Source organism: Heterocephalus glaber, unplaced genomic scaffold (assembly GCF_053883595.1).
Source record: "Heterocephalus glaber isolate CG9 unplaced genomic scaffold, H.glaber_assembly_v1.0 deba00000331, whole genome shotgun sequence".
Lineage (NCBI taxonomy): Eukaryota > Metazoa > Chordata > Mammalia > Rodentia > Bathyergidae > Heterocephalus > Heterocephalus glaber.
Genome location: NW_028258142.1, coordinates 31,897,642 through 31,918,296, shown reverse-complemented (window position 1 = coordinate 31,918,296; position 20,655 = coordinate 31,897,642). Strand labels below are relative to the sequence as shown.

General features: G+C 46.3%; 1 protein-coding gene across 5 annotated transcripts in view; it reads right to left on the bottom strand.

Moving 5' to 3' along the window:
• The window catches only part of Myo5b (myosin VB), a 385,932-nt gene that overhangs the window by 54,452 nt on the left and 310,825 nt on the right, over positions 1–20,655 (bottom strand). For all 5 annotated transcript variants that reach the window (XM_013075970.3, XM_087192987.1, XM_087192980.1 and 2 more), the window contains 6 exons: positions 19,930–20,141; positions 17,795–17,951; positions 16,089–16,328; positions 8,669–8,875; positions 1,551–1,635; positions 265–398 (listed from right to left, as the gene is read on the bottom strand). In XM_013075970.3, coding sequence (XP_012931424.1) covers positions 265–398; positions 1,551–1,635; positions 8,669–8,875; positions 16,089–16,328; positions 17,795–17,951; positions 19,930–20,141 — 1,035 coding nt within the window. The remainder of the gene's footprint in view (positions 1–264; positions 399–1,550; positions 1,636–8,668; positions 8,876–16,088; positions 16,329–17,794; positions 17,952–19,929; positions 20,142–20,655) is intronic.

Genomic DNA, 20,655 nt, shown 5'->3' with positions numbered 1-20,655 from the left:
CTCCTAGCCAAGATATTTACAAGACCCTGACGCTGGAAAAGGAGCATCCTTAGGAAGGACCCACCCAGTCCAGGTGCCATCTTACAGGCCATGTCCCTGTGGGAGGGACAAGAACAGATGCTGTGTCTCGTGTGCACACCGCACACTCACAGATCCGGAGGTAGGCCACAACGTGGTGCGTGCAGGTAAGGGCCACAAAGCAGTATGAAAAGGGGCCTGCACCGTGGGGCAGCAGAACTGCCCCTCCCCCTTTAGGGCAGTCACCTCGTCCCGCAGGTTGTCATATCTCTGCTCCAGCTGGGAGTACTCCTTCACAAGGTTCTGGTACCGGGAACGCTCCTCCTCCAGCTCCTTCTTCATTAGAAGGTTTTCCTTCATAGAGTTCTGGGCAAACTCATCTGGAAGGGAGACACATGAAGCTGCAGGTTCACCATCTTAACTGATTCCCCAGCCCATGCCCACGCGCTGATGCGTGCTTTCTGATTACTCTCTTCTAAAAGGCTGCCTACGACAAGCTCCTCACAGAGGCACTGGATGAGTATCTTATGTTCCTCTCCTACAACAGAGCCAGGGACTCATTACTTTGGCCTAAGTCATAAGAACTCTCAGTTAATGTGCCTGCCTCTCTTCCAACCACTGCCATGGTGACTGCTGGTAGCATTCCTGGCAGAGCCAAGGTTTCATTCTGCAATTTCTTCCTATTCTTGACCTCTCAAGTTTTTGCAGTGCAGGGAGATTAAAGAAGATTAAGCCAAATTAGGTTGGGGGGAGAATGAGCAACATGGATAGACTTTTCCTCTGCCAAAACTTACTACTCATAGTAATGGAAAGGAAAAGCTACAAGAGAAATTCAAAAACAGCTTATCATTTCATTAAGACTTTATGGCAGGTGGGACTGTGAGACCCTGTGGTTTAGCTATCTTGTGATATGGGTAAGAAATCTGAGGACTGAGTAGGAGATCTCATCACACTGAACTGGGGAAAGAACTGGGGACTGGGGCATCTACCACCCCTCTACAGCCAAAGAGCAGTGGAGGATGGATGACAGCCCAAGTTAGTGGGTGCATGAGAGAGGCTGACCTAGGTCCCAATCTAAGATGCTCTCCTCTGCAAACATTAACAGGTAACTCACTGGGTAGAAGAAACAGGTACTATGGATGCTAAACATAAAATATCACCCTAAGCATTCTCCCTGTGCATCCTTCTCATTCCAAATATAAGCCCTCTGAGGTCTGTTCTTCCTGTCCATTTTGCAGATGAAGAAACTGAGGACCTGCTGAAGGCTACACGGCAGCACATGGCAGAGTCAGGCTTGACTGCAGATCTCCCTCAGGTCTTGTGCATGTGCATTATACTATGTGTTAAGCATATGGCTGCCCTCATTCACCTACTCAAACCAAATGTCACCACAGGATCTTAAAAATCAGCATCTTCTTTTCTGTCTCTATTATAGCCCTTTCACTATTGCAGCATTGAGGAGTCTTTAGGGGGAAAAGCAGCCAAGAAAGGGGATTAAGATCCAAAACATAGGTCGGGGCTTTGGAACTTACCTTTCGACTGGCACAGGATCTGGCTGTTAAGCTGTTCTTTCTCATCTTTCAAGAGAGCATTTTCTTGCTCTAGGTCTGCAACTCGCTGAAAGAAAGCAAATGGAAAAATGTTTCCCCAAGATGCTAGCCAAAGCAGAAGTTCTTTTTGTGGCACTTGAATTTTGACTGGTCATGTGTAAATTCTCTTTATTTCACAAAATTGAGTTCAAGAAAGCTACTTTTATTCTGAAGAAAAAAATGTATACAAAAGGAAAATCCCATTACAAGACAGGCAAGCTCAAACTGCTTGTAGCCATCTAGTGCCCATAAAAACCTCATGGAAAGTCTACACCCAGTTCACATGCCTTGCTGAGGGACTCACAGGGACCACAGACTTTCACATTATTGGGCTTATTTGCTAGTCTCACTAATTTTTGAGCTCTCAGATGTGAGTCTTCAAAAGCTGGAAGGTCACAATGAACAAATTAACTCTGATCTTCATTCCACCTGTTCTTCCCTGTCTCACTGGACTAGCACAGCCAAGATTCTGGGAAAGGGAAGCAGATTTGTTGTTGACATTCAGATATCCAATCCCAGTGTTTGGCTTCTTATGCTGCTGCTAAAGAAACATGAGGTAAATATTACTGGGAAAAAAAAGGCAAACCAAAAAGAAAGGAAATACTAATTAAAGTCTGGTCTGTTCAAAGAGGAAGGATTAAAATAGTGTAAGGCAAGTGTCTAAAAATGAAAAAACTTTAAATTTATAATTGGAGGAAATATTCATATAGATTGTTTTTAAGGTAATTCAGATGTGTGCTCTGAGAAGGATGAGAGAGGGTGTAGTTCTGCTGCACTTGACCCACCTTTCTACTTGGAACCCCTGGAGATTCATTCTGCAGGGGGCTAATCGGTAATTTTCCTCCCTAAAATCACACACTCACTTTTGTGATGCTGAAGAGGAAATAACTGGGAAAGAATGGGGGAGGTGTGTCGGTGTCCCTTCATTTAGGCACCTAGCCCCCAGCCTGTACTTCCCCCGGGGTGGCTGAAGTATCACACATCACCACTCAGGAAGCTCATGTCATAAGTGTAGTATGAGACAAAGACCATAAGCTTCACAGGCACACAGATCCCAGGCTCCATAAACTCCAGTTTCCCCTCTGTAACACTAATACCCACCTCATAGGGTTGTTTCAGCGTTAAATGAAATGATGTATGTGAAGTACCACGCAGGAGGTTCTGCATATAGCAGCTGATTAATACATGTAGACTGTTCTGGAACATGAACTTTACTAGGCACTAGACAGAAACATCTTTAAAATCATTCCATCATTTACCAAAATTTTAAGGCAGAATATCTGTTTTTTACAAATTCTAAAAAAAAAAAAGAAGAGGAGCACTTCTTCTCAATTCTCAATTCATTCTGAGGCCAGTATTACTGATACTAAAATTAGACAAAGGTATCACAATAAAGAAAACTATAGGCAATACTTTTTATGAATATAGTCAAAAATATTCAATTAATATAGTGAATGTCTATGATGAAAATGCCCAATAAATGAAATAAGGAACAGAAATAAATTTCTGCAATTTGATAAAGGGCATCTTCAAAAGCCTATAGGGGTTTTACAGGAACCCTACAGGCTCAGGTTCTACTCTTTTTGGTGAAAGAGTGAATGCCCTCTCCCTAAGTTCAGGAAGAAGACAAGGAGTCTGCTCTGCCACTTCTACAGTATTTAGTATTATAATGGAGGTTCTAGCCAGGGCAATCAGGCAAGAAAAATAAACGTATCCACACTAGAAAGGAACAAGCATTTGATACAGGGATGGGTTCTGAAGATGTGACAGCTCCCAACGTGGTCCCTTAGTTCAATCAGCAACCTCAGATCAGCAACCTATGATCTAAAACCTGAGCCAACACTTCAGTGCAGGGAAGCCACGACTAACAACACATATGCCACCAATGCTTTCTAATATTAAGCCTCATTTCTTCCCTCCATCTTTCTCCAAGGCTCTGATTCATGAATGCAGGTCCAAGGGTTAACTTGGCTTTGTAATTCTTAGCCATACATCAAAGTGTCATCGGGGGAAGGGGGGTTGTTTCTCTTGCTCACCTGAACAATTTTGGAAGTAGCCCCATTTTGCCATCAGTGAGCCATGGGCAGAAATAATCCCACACTCAGCTCTGCATGCCAGGAGGCCAGAGAAAGTTTCTCTGGTCACCCTGCTTTAGGTACAGGCCAGCTAGCACATGGAATTTGTCAACAGTAGGGACAAACTTCTGCAGCCAAATGGTTCCCTTTTGCAACACATCAGGGTGCAGTGAGAGACTTTAACAATACAGAAAAGGCAGATGGCATCCCAAGAGCATGATCAATGACATCTTTGCAGGTTTTAAGAGTTATTAAACATCATTCAACAGCTCTCTTTTTAAGGGCTAGGGTAGGAAGGGAGAAATCTCAATTCTTGCAGGAAATATTATTTGAAATGTTTCTAATTTTTACAAGGGTATGTGGGACAGCTTATTAGAACCAATAATGGGGCAGGGATCCTATAACTATCAGGATAACACAGTCCCTATTAAGTCAAATGAAACAAATGCCCCAACCACGTGGTAAAGAACTGCATTTGCTACTGTATCTTTGTGGATACAAGGGTAGCTGTGGGCTTTTTACCTTTTCTTTTTCAAGTTGGATATTTGTACTGTCAAAAGAGTCAACTGCAAGGTTAGTAGCAGAAAAATCATTGACAAACTGATTGGATGATGCCTATCAGGAAAGTTTCATCTGTCATCTGCCCTTAATGCTGTGCACCTACCAGGTAGTAGAAATTTGCATGGCTCTTGGTAGAAACAACACCTCTAATTCTGCAAAGTCCTATGAAAGGCTACTTGCCCATTTTCTTGCAGTAAGGCAAACAAGCATGAATATTCTATGTAAGTGGGATGTTAAGTTATTTTGCCAATGGAATGGGTGTAAGAAAAGAACAGAGAAGCAGAAAATGAAGCGTGGACAGAAAGTGCAGAGAGGATGGTACAGAAAGAAAATGTGAGCCGACCTGTGATGTTTGGGTGTTAGACACCTACACAAATTAGAGAAAGAAAATCAAGGGTGTTCGCTCTCTTGCTGCTCTAAGGAAAGGAGGTATCTGGCCTATCAGAACAACTCTGGAGGAGAGGCATGGCAGATTCTAAGCCCCTCACCTAGTACCAAGGGCATCAGGAGGCACTCAACACAGTGTAAGGTAGAGCTCATGACCACAGTGAAATTACAGGTTAGGTGAGAAAATAAAAAAATATTTAATGAGCTCTTACTATATGCATAACCCAAGCACTATTATAATTTTTAAAACACCTTTAGGGTAGGTACCATTATTATTTGTTATTAAGAAAACTAAGGCAGAAATAAGTTGGAGAACTTGCCAAAGGTCACAAAGCCAAGAAAAGGAACATGTGGGATTTGCCTGAGTAGTCTGAGTACAGTCCAGGCTCTGAACCACTATGCCAACCTGTCTCCTGACAGTTCAGAAGACAGACATAGGAAGAAAAGCAATGAACGAGCAGGCCTTGCATTATTGGTTCCAAGACCTTCATGCTGGAACTATCCAAGGAAATCAGTCAGTAGGTGGTGAGTCTGTGACTGAAGACATGATACAATGCACAACTCAACCCCACCAGGCTGAATGTTAGCCTGGGGTCTGCTAGGCATCCCTCACACATGCCAAAGACCCCTTTCAGAGCCAGGGAGCTGTTTGTGGGTCACTCTTCCTTACCCAGGACATCCATGCACCAAGCTAGACCTCATTTTGATCACCAAAGGACCTTCAGAGCAGATTCTGGATAATGAGCTATTAACTCTATGCCAAGTATAGCCCTGGAAGCCACCTGCCTTTCGTCAGGGACACCAAGCAGTTTGGCCATATGAAATACCACAGCTGTGCAAAAGCAATCCGCATAGGCATAACTGAAGCTTTAAGAATGAAAAGGCAGGAAGTTAAGGGCCTAGGTATGGACTATACTGTAAAGAGGCTAAAGAGATTTCTTTAGTAGAAAAGGATGTGGCTATGGCATGACTGGGACTGCCCTGGGCTCTCTAGACACAGAGATGAATTCCTGACACCCCCCCGCCCCCCGCCATGGGCCAAGGCAGTGGTTGCCAGTTAAAGTCATCAGGAGTGGGGGCCTAATGTGTTCCAGGATGCCAGTTCCAATACAACATTTGCTGCTTCTGCTGACAGAAATATCAAACCTATTAATTAAACATCTACCAACAGTCGGCTCCCTCACTCTGCTTTGCTGGTTTCATCAATCTCACTCAATGTAAAACAGGACCCTGGACTGGTCTAGCAGGAAGCCAAGTGTCTGATTATTTAGCATCTGTTAAGATTGGACACAGTGTTTTTGCTGAATATTAAATCCCAACTAGGCACAGAGACTAAGACAAAAAAATCTGTTGTTATGGTTTAGATTTAAAATGACCCCCAAAAGTCTCATGTATTCATAGGTGGGACTTTTGAAGGGTGATTGGATCATGAGGTGCTAAAATGATGACTTCATAGCTGGATGTGATGTTAGGAGGTAGGGCCTGGTCAGAGGAGGTGGGTTACTGAGGATGTAACATGGAAGGTGTATTCTTGTCCTCAGCTCTGCCTCTCTGCTGCCTGACTGCCATGAGGTAATTCTCCTCCTCTGCCATGTCTTTCCATTATGCTGTTTCTGCCTTGGAGCCAGCCAACCATGGACTGAACCCGCTGAAACTGTGAGCCAATTAAATCTCTCCTCAAGTTGTGGGTCTCAAGTATTTTATCCCAGCAATGGAAAAGTGACTAAAACCCTTGGCTAGACCCTCTACTTCCCCTAAACACCAGAAAAAAGAAGGTTTTACAGACCCTAGAAAAGGAAGAACATTTGCTTCTATTTTTTTTTTTCCTGGAAAGTGGAACCTCTTAGTTAATGGACCATTTTATGCTGGTGCTTTTGAGTATTACTAACTTGGGGTTCCTTTTTGGATTCAGAGAAGGAGTCTCTGCTCTTTTTCTTGTTCTATTGTTCCACTTCTTGCAGTGCCCTTGATTTTTTTGTTGCCAGTTCCAGGGTCTAATTTTATTTAGGACCTTGGCCAACATAATCCCAGGAAACAGCAACTGCAAGTTTGAGGCCAGTCTGGGCAACTTAGTGAGATCCTGTCTCCAAATTTTAAAAAAGGTGGGGGCACTAGAGATGTAGCTCAGTGGTAGAGCACTTGGCTAACATGCACAAGGCCTTGGGTTCAGTCTCCAGTACAGTGGTACCTCAGTACACAAGTGATTCTGTTTGCAAACAGTTTGGTTCTCAAAAAGAGTTCGACAAAAGTTTGCTTCCATTCACATACTCACTGGGTGGATATTTTAAAATATGCTCCGAGTCCCCAAGTCACAAATTTTAGCAGGCAGCAGGGAAGAAAAACTGGGGGGTGGGTGATGAGTGCTACCCTGGGGGTGGAGTTAGGAGAAATGGTTTTATGGCTCAGCTGGGTGAATAAACCATCCAGGTGTCTAATCTGACTGTACATGAAAGGAGCAATCTTTTTATCTTTTCTCCCAGGGGCACCAATCTCAAGTTTTCATTTCTTGATCTCTTCCTTCTGCCTTTGGATTCTACCTTGGTTTTTATTCACATAGAAATTTCACCATCTATCCTCCTCTAAAGATTAACAGCACAAGAGCGAAACTCCACGGTTTGTAGGTTACAGACGTATGGTTACATTTTAACAGGCATGTCCTAGCACCACATGCTGCATCCCAAAGAATGAAATCCAATTCCTTCATGAGGGGAAGATTTTGTGATGTGTTAAAGCAACACATGAGGAAGGTGGCTTTGTGCTGCCTGAAGTCCCAACTGGGTCCCACTTCTGACCCTGGGACTTGGAAGGCAGAGGCTGGCAATGCTAAAAGTTGTGCCTGGGTGGGTGGCACGGATGATGTAGGCAAGCCCAGTATGAGCGGGCTTGGAAGGCTTCATCTACCTTAGATGTGTGGTTCTCAGCTGTGAGAGCAGAGGCCAGAAGAAGGGAGCGGGGCCGTAGATTAAAAGACCGGTGCAGATAGAGAACGGTGAGTGTTCTCTATTCCTCCCAGAAGTCAAACACAATCTTAGGGTGTCAGCCAGTACGGGTCTTGAAGGGGCCTTAGAGATGATATGAACCAACTTTTACACACACACACACACACACACACACACGTGCACATGTGCAAGGGAACTAAGGCCAAGGAGATTTCCTGCACATGTTTGACAATAGAAGAGTGGGGATGAGGGTCGGTATTCCAGCATCTACCCTGGGACCTTTTCTGTGCCAGCACTGACTCTATCCCAATTTTGAAGCTGCTCTTCCAACATTATAAACACTGAATCTCTCCCTCCTTAGATCTCCAACCCATTGTGACTTCCCAGTGATAGACAGATACTAAGCACGTGGGTGATGTGCTATTTTTCCTGTAGCATGAGGGTCATTGTAGAGACAGGGAGAGAATTATAGTATTCTGGGCCCACCGATGGCACACCAGTGGCACTGTGGGACTTTCCTGGATGGAACAGTTATCTGGGGAATGAAGAGGGGATTCTTTGTAATATGACGTTTGGGGCAGTGGGGACAACCCCAGGAAGTTCTGTTTCATAGGGTGGGGGAAAGCCTATGGAGCGCACCAACCACAATGTGTGAATTATGTTGGAACTATCAATATAAACTTGGGTAAACTCTCAAGTCACAAGGATTTGTTGATGGGTAGTGACATCCAGAAGCTGCCGCTAAGTCCTAGAACAGCCACCACCTCTGTAACAGCTCTCTTGCCATCAAGGATGTGGGACACAGAGCTGAACCAGGGACTGACCCTAGGCTGTAAGAAAGATGTGCAAAGGCAGACACTATCATTTCCAAGGGATGTCATAGGGTTTAGCCAATGGCAGCAGTTTAATCAACACTTGCTCAATGAGTGGATGCATCCTGTGTGTCTCATCTAGAAGTGTGACCACTTTCTAAGGACAGAAGAATGGTAGGTCTGTCAGCATGAGCCCCAGTAAAGTCAGGGGATTTCCCAGCCTAAAGAAGAAATACCTCTGAGATTGCTCTGTTGCCAGTCTACTCAGCTCTGCCCTTCACTCATACCTTTCTCAGCTCGTCCTTCTCCCTGCTGTGGGCATCCTCCAGGACTTGGCGCTCCGAGTGGGCCCTCTGCAGCTTAGTGTGCAGGCTCTGCACCTCTTCCTGCAGCTGCTGGTAATGTGCCAGCTCTTTCTCCAGCTTCTCCATCTCCATGGTGTGAGTGACAGTGACGGCAGACAACTGCTCCAACAGGGTCTTGTGCTCTTTGTTCTGCAGAGAACATCAACAAACAAGGAGAGGGGAAGAGGAGGTGGAAAGAGATGGTTACCGAGCAAGGTAAAAGTGTAAAGACCATCAGAAAAAGACTTCCAAGGTGGAATGAAAGTTCACAATCATCACATGCCTGAGTGCTCTCCTGCTAGTTCCCTAACAAAGCTTCATTGTGAACCTAGGAGAAATGAGGAACTCACAGAACAGCAATCCTAACATTAAATAGTCCAAGGGCTTTTATGAGCACTTACAGAGCTGGCTGACAGCAGTTTGCTTTCTGTTTTGGTTGGGAACAACCTCCACCTGCTCTGGAAGTTGCAGGAACAATGCAGCAGGCTCCCTGGATTTGCACTCCTGCCTTTTAGGATTCCCTGCCCCTTCACACCGAGCCCTCCTGCCTGGGAGATGCTAACACAAAAAGCTGCAACCTAATCACTGGCTCTGAGACAAAGGACCCCTTCAGAATCCCCTCTTCCAAGATCGCCCCCTATAGAGGGCCAAGAGGCCCCCATAGGGCCTCAGATCCTTCTTGCCACCTGTCATCCTGGCTTGTCCCATGCAACTCTGACTCAGGAGACTGCAGTCTGGCCTAGCCTGCCCCCACCATTACCCTGCAGACTGCATATCCAATTATCAGCCCCTTCTTGCAATCCTCCCATGTAGCTAGGGCCCTGAAAACCCAGGGCTGGAGCTTAACACAGTGTAAATGATGGGCAGAAATCAGGCTGTCAGAGTTGAGAAAGCACTGGTCAAAAATGATTAGAAGGGAAAAGTAGAGAGGAGGAAGGAGGGATCTCCAAATAAGGAGGGGAACTGAATAGTCATTAATTATTCTTCATTGCTGTGCTCTGCAGGAGCTCCAAATAGAACAGAGATATTGGCTAAAATATCAATAAGCTAGGGCATCAGACATCAAGGATTAACTTGTATCAGAAATTAGACTTCAGAGAAAGCAATGAGGAGCAGTGAAAGAAAAGCTGTTGGACCCCATACAACACCACAAACAACATAACCTATATGTACACAGGCTAGTAGCACATTTCCTGCATGAATATAGCAGGACAAGATTTACTCACCCTTTGTGGGACCCTCTAGGGCAGTGAGTGAAGCTTGTAGAGCTTTTAATGATAACAGCCTGCTGTGGCATGTGTACCATAGGTTCGCCATCACTGCTCTAGAGCATAGCCTATTTCCCACACCTGGTCTGGCTATTGGCCTCACTCTAAGGAATCACAAAGAAGAAATCCAATTAGGCAGCATTTATTCAGAAAGACCAATGTTGCTCAATAGCCTATCTGGGTCTTGCCTGGAGGCTGAGTCCAGAGGGGAAGGTATGCTGATCTGGCCACCCTTTGACCTCATCTCTGCTCTGGGCTGGAACTGAGGTTCAGCCCAGCTGTTACCTCCTGTGGCACAGCCTGGGTCAGATCACTAAGGTGGAAAGGAAGAGTGGGTTGGGGTCCCTAGGTGGAGCTGGGTGGAGAATGGAGAAGACTTACACGGTAGCGGTGGCAGGGGGACATAGGCATATCCTTCACCGTGCTAAGGACAAAGATGACACCTTGGGACCCTTGAGGCCAACTATGATGCGTGTGGGCAGCCCAGCTTTCCAGATTCTGACATTGCCAGAGGCTCATGGAGGTCAGAGCAGCTGGAGCTGGGCAGACCCATGCTTGAAGCCCAGGTATGTCCTTGATCCTCTGTGCATGTCTGATCTAGTTACCAACTTCCTCATGTGATAGGGACTCCCATCTAAGACAGTTGTTATCAAGTCGTAGGGGGTGAAGCACTTAGGTGGGTGCCTGGCACACACTAAATGCTCCATAAACATCAGTGATCCCTGCTGGCCAGAGTTCTCCAGGGAGGGCCATGGAGAGCTGCCTGGGATGTGGGTGAGGAAAGTCCCACAGCAGAGCCTGGGGAACTCCTCCGTCCCATCATCCCCATCGAAACACAACCCTCAAGGGCTCCCTGAGGCTGTATGCTTTGTGTTCTGAATGTATGATTTCAGAAAAGAAGCCCCCAGGAGGGCTCAGCAGGATCTTTGCTCATCCTGGTGCCTGAAAGTGTCACAGTTGTGCAGCTGAGCCTGGTGCAGGGTGTGGCACAGGTCGTTAACTCCATCACTCCTTGGAGGCACCCCCTGAAAAGGGAGGCGAAGCGTGCCAGAGCTGTCCTAGTCAGGGCCATGTGGAGGCCTGGCCAGGCCAGCCCTGCCCTGCACCAGTGAAGGCCTTTTCCTGACACCAGTGGCCTAGTCTGCCCTGGGCAGGGGCCTGGAGAGTTCTCAACGGGCCCTTACTCTCTCCTTGGACAACACAAGAGGATGCTTGCTGTACTCCTATGGCTGAAGCACATCGATTTGCCCTCAATGAACAATAAGGAACCTGTATGAGGAGACAGCCTGGGCCTCTGCTGTTTGTTATTTTTCCCCAAAGCTCATTTTTTTTTCTCTCTCAAAGGTTCAGTCAGGCAAGGTCTTTTGTATAGTTGAAATGTTTTTCCAGTATAACTGGTAAGTCGTTTACCTGTTCCCCAGTCAGTGACTCTAAGCCTCTGCTGGCCTATGGGGCACCTTTGTATAAACAGAAAAAGTACCACCTTTGAGGGGGATGAACCTGAGTCTGCCCTGTAGGTACACAGAGCCCCGAGGGTGCACAGTTTGAGACAAAGGATTCCCCTTGCTCCGGATAGCACTGTCCCAGGGCAGGGTCACGTACATGGGTGCTCTTAAGAATCAAAATATTGACTAATTTAACACATTTGAGTGTCTAAGAAATATATATGGAATTATATTGATTTGCCTAATTAAGTACATAGAATTATAGTGATTTAAAAGCCATAAACTGGGCCGGGGATTTAGCTCAGTGGTTCTGCCACCTGCCTTGAAAGCACAAGGACCCGAGTTCGATTCCCAGAACCAAAACAAAAAACAAAAAACAAAAAACCCCTATAAACTGAATCTGCATATTTGTAGGTATATGGCTATAAAAGATACTTAAATATAATCTTATATTCACAAGGGTCTAAGAAACCTGATTCCCATTCTTAAAAAGTTGTAAGTTCAAGCTGGCCAAGTTATTATATGCATGGGCCTGATTAAAGCCAGACTGGAAGAACTGAGTTCATGGTCTCAATTCATTTTGGCTGAAGAATGTCACACTGGGGGCCAGCACCAGGGACATAAGAACTGCTCTCGAGAACTTTCAATGCATTTGTTGCTGAGTGCTATCGAGAAGGATGCGGCTCATGACACCACAGATCACGAAAACCCTCATAAGAAGTGTCTCAGCACCAGGGACAGCTCCAGCCATTGCAATCACCTCCTGGTTTTGTGAACTCTCAAGCTCTCTTTTCCTTCTGTTGTTCTGTTGAGATCCCAGTGTCAAATGTGTCTCTCCTTTCCAGTTGGGGGTACTTGGCCTTAAATCATGAATTTGGGGTGCTCTCCTTACCCTGGTGTTATGTTTCAATTTCCTCCCTTGCTCATTTCTTGGCAGTAGGGATACTTGCACAGGACTCCCACTTCCTGTAACTGAGACAGAACCCAGGCCAATCCCCAAGGGGAACTTTGTCCACTACCCTATGCCATTCTGACAAGTATCATGGGATAACCTTGCCTTTGGCAACCCTGGCACATGCATGAGTCACTAAGAATCTTATGTGTCAACAGAGTAGCTGCCTGAATTATTTCCAGGGATTACAGAGAAGAAAGAAATCCATTCATTTTCAACATCTGGGCCCATCTGCTAAGAGATAACAACAAAACCAGCAGCTTTAATACATTCACAATGGGGCCATACGGTGGACCTATGACTTATGAATGAAATCTGTTCCCTAGGGCTGGTTGTAAGTCAAGTTGGTTGTAAGTCAATACAGCTGAGATCTGGATGTTTACCTGGGTACATGCTATAGACAACAAGAGGCAGATGAATCTTCTGTTAACCTAATTAACTCAAGTTGTTCATATGTCAGGCCAGTTGTAACTTGAGGGTCCACTGTAATTCATATGTCTCACTGCCAGGCGGCTCGAACCATCAGTGGTACATGCATGACTGTCCTATGCATGACTGTACCACTTCTACCACTAGTGGTACAAGCTACCTCATGGGCTAGTCATGCATGTACCACTGGTGGTTCAAGCCAGCAGGAATGTGTTAAACAGCTGCTGGTAAAGAGTATGCTGATGCCTTATTTTCCAACAGGTTGTCAAGTATGTTCTCAGACACTGGGTCACAGTCCCCACTGTAAATGCCCATCAGCCCCAAGGACAATGCTATCTGTATGAGAATGAACCTAAACCAAGGTTAGAATCTCCTCTGTACTGAGCTGTTTTCTTCATATGTCTCAAGAGGCTCCCAATGGGTAGAGACTTAACAATTTAAAGGTTAAAGGTGGTAGAATATATCCTGAAACCATCCTGCCAAATTTTAATCCAAGCCAGCTACTTACTAGCAGTATGGGATAAGGCAGATTACTTACTATCTTTGTGCCTCAGTATCCTCATCTTTAAAATGTGTATAAAGTTAGTATTTACCTCATAGGGTTTGGTGAGGATTTAGTGAGCTAGTGTGTGAGAATAGTGCCCAGCACATGGTCAGGCAACATGGGAAGGGTGTGAGAAAGCAAGCTCTAATCTGCCTCTTCTGACCTTCTGCTCTATCCATGGCACCCTGCTCAACATGGCAACGCCTGCCACTGTACACAGATGTTTTCCAAGCAGGAAGCTTGAAGCAGAAAGCTTTTTGAAAATAGGCCTTTTAAATCTGCTTCTTTTTGATATTCAAACATGTGGGTTGTAAAATACCAGATTTATTTTTATCTTCTGGAGTCAACTTCAGAAATCAGCAAGGCCAATGCAAAGCCCTATCTGGAAACTCAGGGCTGTGGTGGGTACACAGGGCTCCTGATGGGGGCAGCAGTCAAAGCTTCTTGTCCTTCTAACTGCACTTTGCCTGGAAGGTTAACTGATAAATGTGACTTTGCAATGCCTTTTCTGCTCACTCATCAACAGCCATAATTGTAACAATAAAAACTTTGGTGCTTTTTGTGTTGGAATTTTTCAAATGGCCAGTGCCAGAAACCAAATCTTTTCCTTGTCCCTGAGTGGGTCCCTGCCTCTCTTACCTGGTGTGTCACTACAGGCCAACCAGAGGCAGGGATCGAGTGCCCCCAACCAGCACCTGGGCTTTCTGTCTGGATTCCCCACTAAGGAGCCCAGCAGAACAAGGCTCCCTGGAGAATTCACCAGAGAACACACCTGGGTGATAGCTCTTCTCAGTGAGCCTGGTCTCTTGCAAGCGCAGGGCAGCAGGGACATTCCACTGCCATCTGGGCACTGCTTTGGAGCTCCTGCTCAGGACAGCTGGTTTACATACAAAGTGGCTCCGTTGTGTTACTATCCTATTGGGCTCACGAGAAGCTTTTAAAATTTCCAGTGTAGAATAGGTACAGTAAAACCAAGTGACACTCAGAGCCATGCCTGGTGCCCTCAACTCAAAATTTCTCTTTCTTCACAACCCCACACCAGGCACACCCTTTGTGTCCTTTCTCTTCCTCCTTTCCTTTCTCAGGAGGTATCTGAAACTCTCCAGGGAGTTGCACGAGACTGGCCCTGTGGTCACCTTAACACCCTGCATGAACCTGGTGACAGCGAGTTTCCTTTCAACTCTGGGAGCCCAGCTCAGCAGTGGCCACATGCAGGACAGGACTGGTACTTCAGCAATGTTTGTGATTAAAAAGATAGCACTATCCTTTTTATCGCTATGGGATCAGACCTGGGTGGAATCTAGGTTCTAGCACTTTCTAATTCTGTGGCCTTGGCAAGGTACTTGATGTCCCTGATCCACAATTTCTTTCTTTTTTTTTTTTGTTACTGGGATTGAACTCAGGACCTCATGCCTGCCAGGCAGGTGCTGTGCTGCTGAGCTAAATACTCAGTCACAATTTCTTCACTTACAAATGATCTTACAAAATCACATGAGAATCACTTGAGAGTGAACATAAAGCACATGTTACAGTGCTTGGCACATGGTGCTGTTCAGAAGGGGAATCCAGCCTAGTACAACCCATTGTACTAGGCTTCCTCCCCATATTACAGCACTCAATGTGTGCCAATGACAGCTCCTGTCCCAAACCTAACAGAGCATTTGAAAGAATCAGGCACCAAATAAAGGTCTTCTGAGGGGAAGGACTGGCCACTTGAGGGAGTGGATGTATAGATGAGTGCATGGGCATATGTCAGCCTCATCTTTCCAAACTGGATTCCACCCCAGGTCTGTCTGACCCCACATAAGGAGCCCAGTGGTCTGTGCTTGCCTTGAATTCCTTGTAGTACCTTGCACAGCACTCTGCCTTACAGAAGCTTAATCAGTGGCTCCTTGCTTATTTGATTGCCTGACCTGGGAAGGTGGTCCCTGAGTTAAAACATCCCAACAGTGGTGACCACTTCCTGAGTTGTACACCAGGCCATCTCAGTTTCTCATCTATGAGGAGGCAGGATGCCACCATGTACCTCATGGGGGCTACACAAACAGATGAAGTGCCAGCATAGCACTGGCTCACAGTGACCCTCTGAAGCACTTGTTATTGCTGCTGCTCTGCTGTGCTGTTCTGCAGGGGCATTGGAATAGGGGATGGGACTAGGACTTGGGGCTCATCTGTCAGTTTCCAAGTTAGTGGCTTGAAAGACATGACCTATTATCTTACAGTTCTAGAGGTCAGAAGTCTAAAAGGGGTCTTGCGACTGTGATCCTTCAGGACATTCTAGGGAAGAATCCATTTCATTGCCTTTTCTAGATTCTAGATGCTACCTATAATTCTTGGCTCGGGGGCTGGTATCACTTCTACCTCTGATTCTGTCCACATATCTCCTTCCCTGAATCTTACCTGGCAGCTGCCCTCTTATGAGGACACATATGATTACACTGGGTCCACCTATATAATCCAGGCTCATCCTTCCATCTCGAGAGTCTTAACTTAATTCATATTTGCAAAGCCCTTTCTGCCCTGTGAGGCAACATATTCACAGATCCCAGGGACTAGGACATGGACACCTCCGGGGTCATTGCTCTGCCTGGCACAGTTAGTAACAGTTCTTGCTGAGCGGGTGGTACCCTCAGGACTTGTGTGCTCCCTCAGGCCTCTGGCATGTGCAGCTCCCCTCAAATAGGCGTGGGGCCCCAACAATGGGTAGGGAGTTCCTGGCACTGACCTGGTCGTCAATCTTGCGCTGCAGCTGGACCACTTTGTTCTCCATGCCCACATTGAGGCGTTTCAGGTGCTCTGCTGAGCGGGCCTCTATCTTGAGGGCTTTCAGCTCTTGCTTGGCTTTCAGCCTGCGGAAGGCACACTGGATGACAATGGCTGCGTCCCGCAGCCTCCAGAAACACCTGCGTGCCATCCAAGCCCGGGCGTGCTTCTGGATGATGGTGGCCTTGTGCTCCAGGAGGACCTGGCAGGGGACAAGCACACATACTCTGTGGATCTGCACTGCAGGACAGGAGCAAGGGAGCTTATGTGACCATCTTGGGGGGAGAGATAAGGTCAGCCTCAGGTGTAAGATGTCAGTTGTAGACAGACGTGTCCCATAACATGTAAGAGGTTGATGGCTGTTTGTTTTATGAACAAGTTTTAGCTAGGTTCTAAAGCCCATGTATCTACAGAGAATCAACTGTCAAACTCTTGTTTTTACCTTTATTTTATTGGTCAGGGAACCATGTTGTAGTACAGTCTAAAAACCTCAGAGTTGTAAAGGCCTACTGATTATCTCATTCATCTCTCCCCATCTGACAGGTGCAGGTCACAACCCAGAAGATGAAGCAATGTACATTAGTCAGAGCTGCCAACGCTTAATGGCTTATAATATCTTGAGAATTTGTTTTTCTATCAAGTTAAAAACAATTCAGGGAATGAAAGTATCAATGTTTTTGCCTTAATAACCTGTAAAATAAATGTTCATAGGATGAATACATAAGCAAAAATGTTGAGAGATTAACATGCTCAACACCACAGCTACTACAGAGCTGAGTCACACCTAGAGCTTACTCTTTGTACATGCTGCCCTCTGCTGGTTGCCTCCAAAATGTCACCTGCCCCTTTCAGGGTGGCACCACGTGGGGTAACACCAATCTCTCAAGCAATTTAGAGAGCCTTGTCCCACCGGCCCAGGATTCTCCCCATGTATTATTTCAGGTGTGTTCCACCCACCCTGATGCTTGACCACGCATATTTTCTGATCATGAATTTATGGCTTTATTTTTATTATTTAGAAAAATCACACATTTCTTTGTTTTTTGGTACTGGCAGGACCTTGTGCTTGAGTGGCAGGCGCTGGAACCACTGAGCTAAATCCCCGGCCCAATCACACATTTCTTATCATAGAAGAGTCAGATATTCATTTTAGGAAAACAAACATTTTACATGCTTCTTTCAAGTCATCTTTGACATGAGCATTATGCTTCAGTTGCACAGTTGGTTGATCAAATGTATCCTGATCTATGGTTACCTAACTGGAGATTTCAGCCTCACTGGAAGAATGCAAAGAACAATGGCCTAGCAGGATGAGGTTGGCATCCCTCTCCCAATTTCACCTGTGTGGGCTTTAGGCTCCTAATCCACCCAAGAAAAGGGCAGGAGCTGCTGATGCCTAGTACCACCTCCTGCTCTCAAACGTGAATGAGCCCAAGTCAGAACAGGAGGCCCCACTGCTGGCTGATACGTGACTCAGTTTCTCTGGGCAGCGTTGGTGTCAAGGGGTACAAAGATATGCACCTTTCCTTCTTAATGGAACTTTGAAAAGGATTTGGTGAGATCAGAGATGTGAAAGTATTTAGAAAAAAGTCAGGAACATCTAACACTCATCACTGATGCTTTAGTTGTAAATCTGTAGCATGCAAGTCCCCTGGGGTGGCTACTCACCTGGCGGTAGATTCTGCGCACAAATGTGGCCCGAGCAAAGGCCTGGATGACAACAGCAGCCCTGCAGACTCTCTGGTAGGCCCGTCGGGCCCTCAGCATGCGGTACTGCTTCTGGAACACCACAGCTGCACGTGTCCTTCGCAGGTACTCAGCTAGCCTGGGGGAGAGAAGATCACAGGTGGAGTCAGTATAAGAGCACAGAGGACCCTGAGAACCTAGACACAAGCCCCTCCCTCTGCACTCCTACACAGACACCAAAGGCCAACTCTCACCATTCTTCCCAAATGCAGCCATGATGATGCTCACTCAGGTTCAGAACAGCAGAGTCAGCTTTCTCCTTCTGGCCAGAAGTCTTAGCACCTGACACCCTCTTCGATCCTGACTCAAATGCTCCCTGTGCCTGTACCCTCAGCACTCCCCATCATTCAGTGTTTACACTGCTGTCTGTCTGTCTGTCTGTGCCTAGCCAGGCTCAAACATATCCAGAGCCATGTCTCCATCACTCTGTACTCCTACATCTTGCTCAGGACCTAGGACAGCAGGTGCTGGACAAATACAGGCGGAATGATAAAAACTTTCTCTGGTCCCTAGCAATTCTCTTTTCTCATCCTACAACTTTCTGCCCATCATGCCCTGAATGGGGACCTCTCTCTTCTCTTTCACTTCTGCACTCCCTACCTCACCTCCCCAGAAAGACAAAGAGCCAGTTTGACACTTTCTACTCTTCTTAAAAGTCTGGTTTGGTGCTGGGTCACAGCAAGTATTCAGAGGCCCAAAATGCCAAATTCTAGAAACGACCTTGGAAATCATTCAGCATGGCCCTGTAAGAGGAGGTGATATACCCAGGCCATGCAATGCATACTTATGGGAATGCATGATTCTATAGTCCAGCTCCTTGCAAGTGCTTTCTTCCTATTTGGGCTTTTCCTGGATCACATGTCCCTGCAGGGAAATGCAGGCCAGCTCTATCAGGTCTTCACCACCAAAGAGCCCAAGACACAGTTCTGCACATACAGGCCTCAGTGATGATTTGACTACGTGGCATGGACTGTGGAGAAACACTTATGCATTAAAACTACTGTCCTCTCATTCCTACAGCTTGTGCTCCAGAGCTTCTTTCAATAGTTCAGAGGAGGTTAATGGCATTTACTCTCTCTGGATATGCTTGGATAAGCAGCTTATGGTGAGCATGAGAGGTCTCAAGTACTCAAGCAAGGAGGAGCACTCTCCTACCTTTATGATACACAGGAGGCCTGCTCTGGGCTTGGCCTTCAGGGTGCTATCTCTTTTCTTTTTAAATCTCTAGCAGAGATGGCTGAGGAGCCACCTGTGAAATTTTGGCTCCCAAACAGACCATTGCATGGCAATTATTGTCACTCCTCCAAGGAAATTCCAATTTGGAGAGGGCACTGGCTATGAACCAGGGATGGATCCAAATCTGACAACTTGTGTAAAATGCCTGAGGTGCATCTCACTAGAGGCTGTGGCCCTTGTGCTCAGGACACATCTCAGCAGAGATGGCCCCTCCCACTAGCCTCAGTGGAGCCACTCCTGTTGCACTAGCATCAGCCTAGGAAGATCAGCTGGGAAAGGAATGGTTATAGTAGCTTCCTCTGCACAGTGTCAGGCCAGGCAGGGGAGCCTGACTGGCTCTACCACAAGGTGGCTGTTATGGTTGGATAAGTCACACCCTCTCCTTGATGGCTTGGTATACTAATTCATAAAAGGGCTCCCCAGGAATGTGCCCTAATTACCAAACTCCAAGGGATTCTGAAACTCATGGTATAAATGAGGCTATGTAAAAGTTAACCATGAAGAAAGGCTCAATCTCTTTTCCTAAAAGTCACTTATTTACTTTGGGATTTAGGCAATGGGAAAATGGTTGATTTGTGCTAAAATCAGCGGGTTCTAGCTGAGTATTGGTAGGATGAGGGGATGGGGCATGGGAGGGGCAGGAGAGCTAGAAACTAGACCTACTCCTGCAGAAGGGCATTAGAGCAATAGGTCCAGACATTGGGAGAATGTCAAGATACAGATGGGGCCAATAGGAAGCACTCTAATTGCAGAACATAAGACAGGCAGGCTCCCTCTTTCCAGCTTCAATCTGCTGCCCTGTACACATCAGCTGGGCTCACCTGCGGGCCAGGTATCCTCGGCAGTACCTCTGCAGGGTCATGGTAGCTTTTTTCAGCCTTTGATATTTCACCCTTTGCAGCCATCCTCGGACAGTTTTTTGGATCATGATGGTGGCTGCCCGGAACTTGTCAGCCCGCAGCTTCTCCAGATAGGCCACCTGGCCTGCCCGGAAGAAGATCTTGGTGCGGCCAAACTGGAACTTGTCAGGATCCTTTACAAGGCAGGGAGAGGGGCTGGTTGATCATTAGTGAGCAGCAGGGTAGCACACCCCACATCATCCAGTTCTTTCAAGGCAGAGTGCCTTGCCAGACCTCACATACTTCTCTGCAGGGACACAGACTCCCAGCATTTGTTCAACAGACACTGAGTCCCCACCATGGGGCAGGCACTGGACTAGGCACCCAGGACATGGCCATGAACAAGATATCTGCCCTCATGGTGACAGTAGACAGACACACAAACAAAGATACTCTTTTTCAGACAGTGGTGAGAATTAAGGAGGAAATGAAACCGTGGATGTTTTAAAAAGATGATCAAGAAAGGCATCTCTGGGAGGTGACATTTGAGCAAAGACCTGAATGAAGAAGGCAGTCCCAGTAAAATATCAAGAAGGAGCATTCCATGGCTATCATCAAGAAATCAAATAACAAATGCTGGCAAGTCTATGGGGGAAAAAGGAGCCCTTCTACATTGTTGGTGGGAATGTAAACTAGTACAACCCCTAT